This window comes from Haemaphysalis longicornis, unplaced genomic scaffold (genome assembly GCF_048455015.1).
Source record: "Haemaphysalis longicornis isolate Haplotype H1 unplaced genomic scaffold, Haemaphysalis longicornis Haplotype H1 scaffold_4, whole genome shotgun sequence".
NCBI lineage: Eukaryota > Metazoa > Arthropoda > Arachnida > Ixodida > Ixodidae > Haemaphysalis > Haemaphysalis longicornis.
The window spans coordinates 47,735,661-47,749,403 of record NW_027526361.1 but is presented as its reverse complement, the minus strand read 5'-3'; the positions used below and the strand labels follow the sequence as shown (position 1 = coordinate 47,749,403).

At 51.3% G+C, this 13,743-nt stretch overlaps 1 protein-coding gene across 1 annotated transcript in view; it reads left to right on the top strand.

The window, feature by feature from the left end:
* Positions 1 to 13,465, top strand: part of LOC144178646 (putative ammonium transporter 2) — a 40,674-nt gene extending 27,209 nt beyond the window's left edge. The window contains exons 5-8 of the mRNA XM_077706651.1: positions 3,297 to 3,356; positions 4,771 to 4,847; positions 11,285 to 11,601; positions 12,646 to 13,465. Of these exons, the coding sequence (XP_077562777.1) occupies positions 3,297 to 3,356; positions 4,771 to 4,847; positions 11,285 to 11,601; positions 12,646 to 13,020 (829 nt within the window). The 3' untranslated portion in view covers positions 13,021 to 13,465. The remainder of the gene's footprint in view (positions 1 to 3,296; positions 3,357 to 4,770; positions 4,848 to 11,284; positions 11,602 to 12,645) is intronic.
* Positions 13,466 to 13,743: the final 278 nt, after the last annotated feature.

Genomic DNA, 13,743 nt, shown 5'->3' with positions numbered 1-13,743 from the left:
ATAAACCAGTGGCGCAAGCTGAATCATAACGGCTCAACGTCGGTACCGATGATGATGTTGAGTAAGGCCCCCGAAATCATGATCATCGTCATCGGTATCGCTCTCGTGAATCAGCTTGCTCGTGCACGGTTTTCGGCCGCCACGCTGGAACATTCGATGTAAGCGACCCGCGTGGAAGGGCATTCCTTTCTAGGTTTACGCCTAGGGCCCCGTAGATCGGACGCAGCCGCGGAGCTCTTGCCAGGTCGTTCCGCTCGCAACCGCGCAAGCCAGTCAGAAGACTCTCAGCTACAGGGAAAAACCGTCGCAATGGCCGCCGCGCCCGACAGAATCGACGAGGTTCCGCAGCAGGAGTCCAAGGACAACGGGGACCTGGCCGCGACGTTCCTCAAGGATGAGCAAGGCGACGCCAAGGGTCTCGCCGAGGATCGCCACATCGAGGGGCAGCAGGCCCACGGCAAGGACCTGCTGAAGGCGCGCCCGGTGTCCGGCGAGGATAAGGCGGAGGTCGCGTCCTCGGACAACCAGAACGAGCCCGGGAACAAGCAGGCTGCTCGGACGGAGGCCAAGCACGATGCTGGCGTCTACGAGCTGACCGTGAACGAGAGTTCGAGCGACGAGGATGACCTGGACGAAGGGGAGGACTCATCGGACTACTCGGACGAGGAGACCGACTCGGACGACAGCGAGGAGGACGAGGACAGTCAGGAAGAGGACGAAGACAAGGAGGAAGCCAAAGCGTGACTGAGGTGATCCGTCATAAATCCTTATCATCCCTCACCACTACCTTTCCCGTGGACGCACCCCTGACACCCCTGTCAGGCCGCACCTGCCCATCCGCAAGGCTCAGTAAATAAAGATTCTTCTTGTTTCTGCCCATTCTGTCTCTTACTTTTGTCTCTCGCTTTTCTTGTCGTGTCGGAAAACTGTGATGGTCAGTGCCGCCGTTGACTGGCGCCACAGGCATCTTCATGTTATTGCGCGTCTGCCACGTTTGTGCATGATTTGTAATGATTGAGGCCGGCATATGTATCTCTCGGATACTGCAAAACTAGCAAAACTGAGCTCGTACTCATGTGCACGCATATTTTGATATTGTAGATGGGCTAAAACTGCACCATATGTACAAAATATATACGGTACCTATTTATGTCATGCCGCGAACACAACGGGAAATCACTAAAACTCGGCCTGGATTCTCAAGACGTAGTTAAGACGTCTTTCGTTCAACGTATTGTATCTCCAGAACGCGTTGAACTACAGTGGGCGTCCTGTATACGTGCTCGTCGGAGTTTCTTGAGTGAAGTATGCAGATAAGGTGTTCGCGACTGACCCAGCGAACATTTCGTTGCATGTTTAGAATATTACTGTTGCGAAAACTTTCGAACCTGTGAAATTAGTGCCCAGATGATAGGTTTACGTATTTTATTACAAGGACTCTGTGCACTGCAGTGACATGGGCAGGCTGCCTCATGGCATTCGCGCAGGCAGGGCCTGAAGAATTCTGCGCACTGCTTGAAATTCAACCCACTGCTCTAGCGCTGAGCTTTACTTGGTTTGTTTTAGGTCAAGGTTGGTTGGTTGGTTGGTTGGCTGGTTACCTCAGACCATCAGACATACCCACGCGGGGGAATGGCCAAGAAGCTTTCTACCTAATCAGGATGTGACCTATATTATTTTACATCCCAAAATTTAGAAAAGGAAATATAGAACAGAAAATATTTTTATATAATATGAAAGTAGACTCAGGAACAAAAATTAAATAAATGTGAACGCTTAGCTGGCTATCAAGGAAACCGGCCAGTCGCCAGACATATGGTATATCCTAGACCCAAACATATATGGTATATCCCATGGTATATGATATATATGGTATATCCCAATAGAGACATATGGTATACTCCTACACCCCACAACAACTACGACCGTCAATCCTTAACTTTCACTTTACCCAGACTGCTGAATAACTTTACAAGTAACTCAATTGAGATCGGTAAACTCTCTAAATCGGCTTTGAAAAAATATTTTTTGTAACGCGTGTTATATATCTGTTGTAGTTTTGTTGTTATAAATACCTGTAACATGCACCTGTTGAATTCATTTTGCTGTTTCTGTTTCCCTGCTAACCATGACTGTTAAGCATATTTTGTTACGCTTTACTTGACACGTATTTGAAGTTTTTTTTCGTTTTTTATTTTCTCTGCTGTATCTTTTAATCTGTTCTACCCGTTGCTGTCAATCACATGGTGGGCAGCCGCCCCGTCAAGCTGCTCTGTGCAGCTTTTTGTGGCTGCTCCTTCCCCTGTACCCATCTGTAAGGCAAATAAAGTTGATTGATTGATTGATTGATTGATTGATTGATTGATTGATTGATTGATTGATTGATTGATTGATTGATTGATTGATTGATTGATTGATTGAAGGGCGGACACACATCCCTGTGGCAAACTTCTAGGGCGGAAGCGCTTAGTGACAGAACCTCGGACGTAGATAGCGGAAGGTGGAGGCGCCTAAAGGTTGACTCCAGATGGGTGCGTCGCGTTGGGGGGAAGCTGCGGCAATTAAAAAGGAAATGTTCCATATTTTGCAGTTTGTCGTAGAAAGGGCATTGCGGAGATGGCGCCAGACCAGATTTATAAAGATAAAAATTTAATGGTCTAATTCAATCTGGCTTTTGTATTATCTTCTTCTTCTTCTTCTTCCCCTTTTTCACCTGAATGTAGTGGCTCTTATCCTTTTTCTCCTGAGTTTAGTGGCTCATACCCAGAGAGGGGGATTGCCCAGAGCTTGAGAAAGGCTACGCAATGATAAACATAGGAGCCAACAGACAAAAAATAACTGGATTCTCTCCGTAGGGGCGGGGGAGACATAACGGAAATATCGTTTTAACAAAGGAGTATTTTGTTTTTGTTTGTTTTAGTTTGTCTTTCTGTGCTTCGATTCGGAGCTTTTCAGTCCGAATGGGAACTCTATCACATAAGATGCGCATTTGTTAGCAACAGTTAAATGTTTAAAAAAGTCATCAAAGTATACATTCAAAGTTTCAAGCTCTTCTGACTGTTCCACGTATTCAGACGTGGTTTACTTTAATAAAGCTTAAGGTAACGCCCCTTGCTTAGGTCGTTTTTACTGGTGACTACCATCGGTTACATTGTCGGTTACATTACTATACGGGCCCTGGTCAATCCCTTTGATTGGGTACGCGGCAAGACCGAGGTGATTATTGTATACCTCTCTAGCTTGAGAGTGCTTGTGCGTTTATGCCTTGGCTTATACCTATCATCCCTTCATTGCAGATCCGCTATAGTTACAATCAATTCGTCGGTTGGAGGCGGCATTACAGCCCTTCTGTTCAGGTGGGGACTGCTCTTAATTCTACCTCAGACGTGACTGCTCTAATCATTGTTTACAGCAACTACGACTGAAAGCGATTTCCTCATTCGCATCTATACAAAACGAAAAATAGCAACTTCAGACTTTTTTAAGAGTCTGAAGCTCTTATATACGCCTTGTCTAAAAGTTTCACCATGTATGACAAGAGTCGCAATCTCTAAAAGATGAGGGTGGTCATTATAGGACTGCCCATAATATTATCCATTTGATGCCGGATATAAGCATTTAATCACGTACCTTGAGCTTGTGCGTAAAAGATGCATTACCTGTATTGCAAGAGCGCACCGGAGAGTTAAATATCTACAGGCGACCGGAATTAAAACGTAACCTTTGCCCACGGCGCGCCTCAAATACCATGTGTAGCTTCGGTGCGTAAAACCCCAATATGAACGGAGTTGGTTCGCCCTACAGCCGTGCATCACACTGGGGCATTAGGGGTTGTGTCTCGGAGTCTACGCCAGGAACGCCGTGTGCGGGACTGCAGCGAGCCTGCTCCCCGAGCGCAAGGAGACTACAACGCACATCCGCTGGTTCCCCGCACACGTGGAGGGCATTGCGGGTGGCACCGTCAACCGCAACGAGGAGGCGGACGCCATCGCACGCGAGCTCGCGCACCGTGCGGTGCCCCCCTGCCCATCGTCTGCGGCGGAGATCATGGAGCCCCTGACCAACTACGGGGACATCCTTCACTGGCATCGTGCGGGAAGACGCGCCCTGCCCCCACCTCACCCGAGGCTCAAGAGGGGCGAAGCTGTCCTCCTCCGTCAACTACAGACTGGATCCGTGCTGACTCCAGCGCTCGCGCGCCACGTGTGCCCTGGAACTTACGAAAGTGCAGTGTGCAGTGTGTGCGCGTTGGTGACTGCAGACCTGGCCCACATCATGTGGGGATGTGAAAGACACAGTGCAGTGGGGAGCCCAAAAGAGCTACCACCGGACATTATAGGACTCGTGAGCTCGCCCGAATACGAGCGGCAACTGCTGGCAGTCCAGCGGCTCGAGGCTGCTCTGGCCCGGCAAAGGCGAAAAGGAGACCCTCCTTCGGGAGGGGACTCGCCGAGTAGCCTGAACCGGTGCCCAGGCATAGCTTCGGGGTCTGCTTAGTACATAGACAGGGGGTGGCGAAGACCTGCGTGGCCTGACCCGCCTCCCCGCCGGAAATTTTCAATAAATGTCATTTTCTCTCTTCTCCAAACCAAAAATACCATCGGTTGTATTTACCTTAACCACAGCTTGTGAACTCTACCACACCAAACGTAGCCGGTGTAATAAGGACGCAGCAGCTGCCAATAGTTTCAACACCACAGATGCTTGATAGATAATTGATTGTTTCCATGCACTTATTTCGATTGTCCTAAATATTCCTTGTGCTTTCAGCTATGCGGTGAATAGGAGGAAATTTTCTGTGATCAAGCTCATCAACGGCATTCTGGCTTCTCTCGTGGCCATAACCGGTGAGTGCTGAACGAAAACTCATTCTGTACAAAGGGGCTGAAATTGTCATTCCGCGGAGCCGCAATTTCCGCTCGTGAGGTGGTACAGGTTAATTAACTTCCCTGGAATTTCGATTGATTGATTGATTGATTGATTGATTGATTGATTGATTGATTGATTGATTGATTGATTGATTGATTGATTGATTGATTGATTGATTGATTGATTGATTGATTGGTCATATTGTTTAACGTGCCGACTCTAAACAGGCAATGCGACGCGCCGTAGTGGATGGCTCCGGATTAATTTTAATCACCTGGGGATCTTTAACGTGCGGCGAAATTTGTAACACATGGGCGTTTTCGCTTTTCGCCTTCATCAGAAAAGCGGCCGCAGCGTTTTCTGGAATTTTACTTGCCCTATACTTTCACCATTTTATAGAGCACAATTCAGCAACGCAAAGGCCTCACTGAAAACCATTACTCGCATTATCAAGCCGGTGGTGGGGCTTTTGAAAAAAAGTTTAAAATTGCTTAGCACGCACGGTAACAGACCCGCGCGCGCATGCCAAGTCGAGCAAACTAAGCACATATTGAAATTATTTGATGTATCACAGGAGTGCTACAGAGTTACTCTTTCCATGAGAAATGCCCCCTTCGGGTATTTAAAACTATCAGTTTAGAACGGGGAGATATTTGTATTCGTGGTTGTAAGAGCAGTGCAGTATTCAGTGTTGCGTTTTTACAGCGATTTTGTTATAGGCTAACTTTCCCTTTATTTTCATCCGTATACCGAGAAAAGCCGCTCCCCTCCTTCTTCCACCCCCTCCGGCGCCTGTTCGCCCTCGAGGCTTCATATTTTGATACAATATGGCATATACTGCCCCTGTAAAAATGTATTTCCAGCAATGCTGTTGGGCCTAGAAGTTAATGTAAGCTTGGTTTTTGCAAGCTGGCTTTCCCACATAGCGTGTTGCACAGTTAAGTCTACTCATGAAAACAGGTGGCAACGGTCGTGAGTACGGCAGCGGCAGAACGAGACCACCGACGACGATCGGGCCGCGGACGCCAAGCGTTAGCGCGATGCCCGTCAGGACCCCAAATTTCGCGGTGCGGAAAACGCAAGGCGTCGGCGTGGCTACAATTCCGCTGAACGCTTCCACAATGCGACGGCGTTGGTTGAGCGGGAGTGTGTGGCCAACCAGTAAGCGACAAGCAGCTCCGCTGGTCATCCACTTTCGCCTGGCGGAGGGGCACGGAATTTTTCTTGGAGTGCCTGTATCTTACCCGTCAATATAGTATTGAATTAATGCTACGAAATGTATAATTGATGGTGTGATCTGGGGCGGTATTCTCGTGTTTTGTCCGTTTTGTGTCCGCTTCAAAAGTGTCCGTTTTGAGCAAGCTCTCATGGGCTAAAAGCAACCACCCGTATGTGACGCCATGTAAGCACGGTGGAACTATGAGTCGCGGCTTCTTGGAGCGGACGATTTGGAGCAGATGATTTTTCGTCGCCTTGTTGTTGGTTCGCTGGCGGAACAGTAAACACGTGAAAGATAGTTTAAAATTGGTTTAGCCATTTAATATGTTTTTACAAGAACAGTGGCGCAAAATTCAACCCAAATCCCGCTTACAACTGGCAGTACGTCACAATAAAACGAACGCAAAACAGACGTTTTCAAAACGGACAAACACGAGAATGCCGCCCCTGATCCATCCAAAAATGTTTTGTTTGACTGAGTTACCCATAACTGTTTTTTAAACGTATTTTGTTCTGGGATCCGACAATAACCATGTGGCTGATGGTCCCAACATTACTGAGTGTTGTTACGAATGGGCCAGCGCCGCAGTACTTCCCCGCATCACTCCTCGGCTGTGCGGCGAAGCCACTCGTGCGCCTTCGAAAACAGGCGCAATCATGTCGGCAACAAGTTGCGACAAAGCCTCGTCAGACGCTTCGCTCTCTGCGCATTCGGCGGCTGCCTGCACGGCTCGTCTCCACGCTCTTCAAGGACACAGAGGCAGGCCCCGGTCACGGCCGCTCGATGGAAACTAGTTTCCATCGAGCGGCCGTGCCCCGGTGATCGCAACGGAGTCCTCCTCTCTCCCCTCTCTCGGACTCAACGTGCCCGAGGCTATGAACAGCTTACGAACTCTGGAAAGAGTGTAGTGCGTGTTCCAGCGTGTTGGCGTTTGACCGTTACCGCTTTCGGGTATAAATAGAGCTCCCAAGCGTTGTAAACCATTCCTGTTAGAGCAGCGAATCGATGTTGTCGCTCTGTTCGAGTCCTGTATTGTAACCTCGCCCGTCGGGGCATTGTTCTTTGGCTTCGGCTCACCTCTCGCTATGAAGTAAACAGCTACGTTGGCCTATCAGCTCTGGACGTCTTCCCGGCTGCAGTCGGCCTTCACGGTCGCAACAACTGGTTGGCAGCGGTCGGATGGCAACTTCGTAACACCTGAAGCCAGCGGTGCGAGACCCAACACAACGGACGTCAAGGCGGCTTCGGACTTCGCAGAATTCACGGCGGTCAAGGGTGAGTGCGGGACTTTTCTTCACTGAGTTTTACCAGGCTGCTGAGGATAGCTGGTAGGGCGTGTTTTTGTCGCGTGGGTTATTCGCGCAAAACATTTTTTGGAGCAGTGGGAAAGCAGTACTCTAGACCGGCCATGAATTTGAAAGCGTTGAAAAAACCGCAGTTGTTGGAGCTTGCAAAAGAGTTGCGCTTGGATGTTACGGACGCGCTGAGAAAGCCAGAGCTGATACAGGCTATACTCGCTGTCGGGGCTGACGATGAGGAGCTGTCGGAATGCATTGAGCTGATCAATGGCAGGGAGACCGCGAAACGTCAGGCCGCCGAGGCAGAGGCAGAGGCTGAGCGCCAGCGTGAGGAGCTCGAGTGGCAGAAACAAGAGCAGGAACGCAAGCTCAAGCACGAGGCAAAGATGCGATGGTACGACCTCGATATCGAGCGAATGCGAAAGGAAAGAAAGAAGCTCGAAAGAGAGAGACTCCAATGGGAGAACAAGTACCTAGAGCATGAAATTCAACTCGAGCAGGAAGAAGTGAAGCCCGAGTTAGAATTGTTGCTCGAGAAAGACCTCGTTGTCGTGGATAGAGAAACTGGCCACGGTAACGAAAAGAAAGTTGCAGACGCTCGGGAGCGCGAGTCGGAGGCGACGGTTGCTGCCCCGCAGCGCGTCAAGGTTGCTGAGAGATAACGACGGCGCATTAGCTCAGACAGTCGGCAGAGGCGGCAGAGGGCAGTGCGTGTCCACTGAGTGCATGGAGGAAAGACTGAGTGCGATAATGTGTCGGCGTTTGTTTCGGAGATCTCGGCGGAGTGTTCGGACGGTTCAAATTCGCGGGAGGCCTTGGGAACGGCTACCGGCTTGAACGTGAACATTTCGCGAGATAGCGACGTTTCGCAGGAATGCGTAACCGATGAGGTTACCGAGAGGCCGCACGAGTGCGCTGAAACGGAAGTTGTTTCTTCGGATGGTAGTGCGGAAACGAGCGACGTGGTGGCAAAGCCTGCAGCCGAAGCAGCGAACGGTTTGCACGGTTCAGTTGGGAGTCGTGACGATCTCGCCACTGAGAAAGCCGATTCCGTCCTGCCACCAGCTCAGGTAGCTGACCTCGAGCAACAGCCAGCCGAGCTCGTAGAGATTCAGGTGTCGCGGGCGGCTGAGCCGTCTTTTGAGAATCAGACAGGGCAGCTTAGTTGTAGTGTAGTTCTGGCAGTGAGGAAGCAGAACGGGAACACGCTTCGGGCTTCGCGTGCTGAGGCTGCCGCCGTAAGCGCGAGGGACGACGAGGTAGTGACTGTACGAAGCTACCCGGTGTCTAAAGAGCTCGTCGTGCCCGTGTCACTTCCAGCTGATGCTCCCGACGATACGCCCACATCGGCTGAGCTAGTTGAGATTCCAGTTTCTCTTGTGACTGAGCCGAAGTCGGGAACCGATCAGCCAAGGGGAAGGAACGCAAACGCGTTCCGGCGTTTGCTTGCCGAACGCGTTGGTAAGAAGGCGAGCAACGAGGAGATAGCGAAAACTTCCGCGGGTACTTGTGGCGCGCGTTTCAGTGCGGGCACGCCCAGAGGCAAGGCCATGAGCTCGCATCGCGCCAAGGGAACGCCGCTTCCTAGAAGGAGTGCGCGCCTTACGTTTGAACGTTGGAAAATCTCGTTCGCTCCTCCGCGCGCTCGACTGTTGTCGAAGCGAACGGCCGGTGTCCTCTCACGCGGTCGCAGCAGCGTTCAGAGAACGGGTGCACCTAAAGTGCGATACAAGAAGGGGAAAACTCGGAGCAATGATGAGAGCTCGAATCGCAGCTCTCAGCGCGAGAAGTTGCTTGTAGACGCCTTACTTTCTCAAGTTCATTGTTTTTCCTGGAACAGGTTTCGCCCTTTACGATTACATTTCTTTTTGTGTGGGACATTTCCAATCACGCGAAATGTCAACTTTCAGGTTTGTTCACGTGTCTAAAGTACTGCTGGGCAAAAATATAACTAGAGTAGTTAGTTATTCGCGTACTTTTCGCAACTAAAAGCCTGGTAGATCTTCAGTGTTGATTTGTCTTCGCACTTGCCGGTGATGCGGTTGTGTCTTCCTGTGTTGTTCTGTTGCTTGCCTGACCAAGTCAGAGACGTTCTTGGGGAGCCACTACTCGTCCAGTGACCCGCCCGGTGACGCTCCAGCACGATGTCGTACAGCCAAGGCCTGGAGTCGAGCGTCTGCCGAACACTTCACTTCGACAGCATCCCTCCGGACAACGGTTGCAGACCCTTATCCATCGGGATCTCGGACCCCCGGCGGAGAAGCTGTTACGAATGGGCCAGCGCCGCAGTACTTCCCCGCATCACTCCTCGGCTGTGCGGCGAAGCCACTCGTGCGCCTTCGAAAACAGGCGCAATCATGTCGGCAACAAGTTGCGACAAAGCCTCGTCAGACGCTTCGCTCTCTGCGCATTCGGCGGCTGCCTGCACGGCTCGTCTCCACGCTCTTCAAGGACACAGAGGCAGGCCCCGGTGATCGCAACGGAGTCCTCCTCTCTCCCCTCTCTCGGACTCAACGTGCCCGAGGCTATGAACAGCTTACGAACTCTGGAAAGAGTGTAGTGCGTGTTCCAGCGTGTTGGCGTTTGACCGTTACCGCTCTCGGGTATAAATAGAGCTCCCAAGCGTTGTAAACCATTCCTGTTAGAGCAGCGAATCGATGTTGTCGCTCTGTTCGAGTCCTGTATTGTAACCTCGCCCGTCGGGGCATTGTTCTTTGGCTTCGGCTCACCTCTCGCTATGAAGTAAACAGTTACGTTAGCCTACGGCTTCTGGACTTCTTCACGGCTGCAACAGCGGCTGGCCGCTCGCATCATACACGCTACCACTCGTATGTCGGAGGCCACGGAGTTCGGATCGGGTGCCCCCGCCCGGTCGCAACAGTGTGTATGCAGAAATAGAATCAAAGAATAAAAATGAGAAAAAAATTAAAGCCGTTCCACTCAATGTGAAAGCGGACGTAAGTGCAGAGCAGTGATTCGCCATAATGGACTGTAGCGCCGTTATCCGCTCACTGCCATCACCCAATGAAATTCAAATTTCCCGCCTTCGCAGGGCTCGCGCGCCCCCTGCCTGAAACTGCGCCAGCGGGAGTTCTGTTCTTTTTTGTGCTTGCTTTTTCTCCCGCGTGCCGGCGTTGCACTGCCACTTTTTTTCGCTTACTATCGTAAATTGGGCCCATCTCCCCGCGAGGGTGACTCGAGTAAATGCATCGCATAGGGGGTGGGTGTATTGCGTTAACGTTTAGTGTTTGGGGAGTTAGTGGTAGTGAATGCGTTGTATCAGCAGCTTCTTGACGTAGTTTGAATGAGTCAAGGATATAAGGCGCGTTCGTAGCCTCCCATTCTGTGTCGGCTTTGTGGCGCAGTGGGTAGAGCACCATGTACATTGCGTTCCGCCCGCAGGGTCGAGGGATCGAAACCAGGCGCCGGATAGTATTTTTTTTATATAGTGTAGGGGGAGGGGTGCGGACTATGACTACGGACGTCAACGCGGGTGACATCGTGAGTTACTGAAATGCTCTGCATTTAAAAGCAATCTGCTCCTGCAGGTGTACGAGCTGACCAGCTCGCATTCCCACTGCTCGGGGGCTGGAAAAGGGAGCGGAGCCGGGTGTTGAGGGCAGAAACTTGACATTCGGGGCAGGGGACGGTGGAGTCATATATGTGCCAGTTTGTAGTCGGCGGAAAATTTATTTATTGTAACAACGTGATGTAACAAAACCGCTTTATTTGAAATATCGCCTTCTTCGAAGCGTTTTACGGTCCCCACTGCGACGCATCGAGGACACATCACCTCAACTTTTAACGGAGTGTCGTTTATAACGAAGGCTCCTCTTCCTGTGACTTCGCTATACCGATGTCTGTGCTGTACCTCTTCCCTCGTCTCCGCCGCCCTCAGCCGGCTGCGCGCTGTACCACCCGTGGGAGGCCGTGGTGGTGGGCTCGGTGGGCTCCCTGCTGGCCAACGTGGCGATGCCCGTGCTGGACTGGCTGCGCGTGGACGACCCCGTGGGCGCCATCGCGGTGCACGGCGTCAGCTCCGTGTGGGGCATGCTGGCCGTCGGCCTGTTCGTCGAGCGCGACTCGCTGCTCCGCCTCAGCCGCGGCGGCGCCGGCGTGTTCCGCGGCGGTGGATTCTACCTGCTGGGCGTCCAGGCGCTCGCCGTGCTCACCATCTCCACCTGGAGCTGCCTCTCCACCTACGCCATCCTCTGGGTGAGCGCTCCGTCGCGGGCTGCTTGAGAGACGCAACCACGTAGGCACTGGTTTACGTGCGCAGAGCTCGTGTATAACCTCGAGTACAACCACGCAGATGGCCGCACGTACCACAGGTGGTCGTCGCAAATTTTAGACGCGAGAGCATTTGCAAGACCAGCCTCGGCGGCGACTTGGTGTGCGCGCTTTATCCTCCAATTAGCCCTATTCGCACTCGTCGCTTTCCTTCGCTTAATTAAGAGGACAATATGGTTCTCTTCTTGGAGAAGCAGTCTTATACCGAATTATGTCCACCCCCCCCCCCCCCCTCAGCTTGTGCACTTCTTGTTTTTGGTTTTATTTTTACCTAGATGGTGGGATATTAACATTACAATACCGCGGCCTTCTTATCCTTGCTAAGTTGTAAGTGTGCCCACCGCCTATAAAACAGCCCTCCATTATGTCTATCCATTGAGTTCTGCCGAATTTTCTTCAAGGGAGTATAGTAGTTTTGATCAGATGGTAGGCCCGTTCTATTTGTGTGGGGAGTTTTTCTGTTAGTTTTCATCACCTTGCGCAACCATTTTCATCACTTTTCGCAAAATAGAATAATCAAGGCGTGTTTTCGCGCCTCAACTTCCCAATTTCCCGCAAATTTTATTAGGCGGTGCCGCTGGTATTTAAAAAATGTGGCGAATTCCCTTCGGTGCACCACGTTGAAGGTATACACCGTATAAATTTTCGCCATTGCTGTTATGTTCAAAGGCTGAAATCCAGTCCCGTTCCACGTTCCTTTCCCCATGAATCATTGAAAGCTCTTCGCCGAATTATCTCCCTCCCTTTTCTTTTTTCCAGAATAAATTTGTTAGAGCCGTAATTTAAAAAAAAAACACACAAGTATGTTGGTGTGGCAGCTTGGAAAGGCTGTCACGTGCCACATGCACGCGTAACAGAACGACTTACAGTGTTTACTCGCTCAAAATTCTGGCAGGAAGCAGTTGGAACTTTTTAACTTTTCCTCACGACGAATGAACCCTCACAGGAAACGTTTCTTCCCCCTCGCAGGTCATAAACCGTGTCGTGCCCATTCGGATGTCATTGGAGGAAGAGAAAATCGGAGCTGACTTCGTTGAGCACGGCATACAGTACCTCCAGAAACCAGAGCAGCCGAAGCACGCCACTGAGATAGCCACCATCAGCAACGGCAAGTTTAGCGCTGGCGGGCAGCCCGCGCCACTAGGTTCAACCGATCAGCAGCACTCAAACTCGACTCACCATCGGCAGGAGGAGCAGCAAGACCATCCGCGAGCTTCTAGTTCCACGCAAACCGAAGACACGCCTAATGGTCGCCTCGTCTTGTCCCGCACCAGGGCCGGAGGAGGCGCGCCGACGAGAAGGCCTGTTCCCAGGGCTGCCTGGTCGGAGACAGACTCCACGTAGCAGCGACCCCCCTTCTACGTCATGGAGCTTGGCCTTCAGCGACATTCCGGAATGTCCGGAAATGCGGAGTACTTAGCTACTGCGGGGAGAAGACGCCGAGTTCTGTTTTGTCACTTCAGGACAGTGGTGTATAGAGTTAAGGACGCCGCCGTCGTCGCACTTCTGAATATAAGGACGCCTGTCACCCGTTGGTCCCAATGGATCAGGGTAACATTTTCTAGCTCTGGGGAAGTGCACCTAGAAGGCTTAAGCTTCATCCACCTAGCTAGGAAGTTGCGAGTGATCAGAAGGCGAGCGTGAAGGTTCCTTGTGCCCGTGCGTCGGGGAGTCATCGATCGGACAGACTTTCAGCTGTGCCGGGCGCCGTTCATGAGCTGGAACGTTCCATGCGAGTTCGTCGCTCTGCTTGCGGTGGCAGTGGCCCGCAGTGAGCAGAGAAAGAAACTGTGGCCTTAATAAAATCGAGCCCAGGAATCGTGAAATGTATTGTTTCGCTTACACACTGCGGAGCTCATCGCCAGGTAATATATTTGGCTCCTTCCCACCGTGAACCCCATCGTCCGTTTCGCTCTGCATACCCCAGGTGGCGCCGCCTTTCCAAGATCAGCTAGCACTGGCTCGCAAGTTCAAATAGGCCGCCATTTTCTCATAGGCGAAACTATTTTTTATTTATTTTCAGAGTAAACAGGTAAGTACCGTCGTTGTTCCCGGTGTCAAACAAAA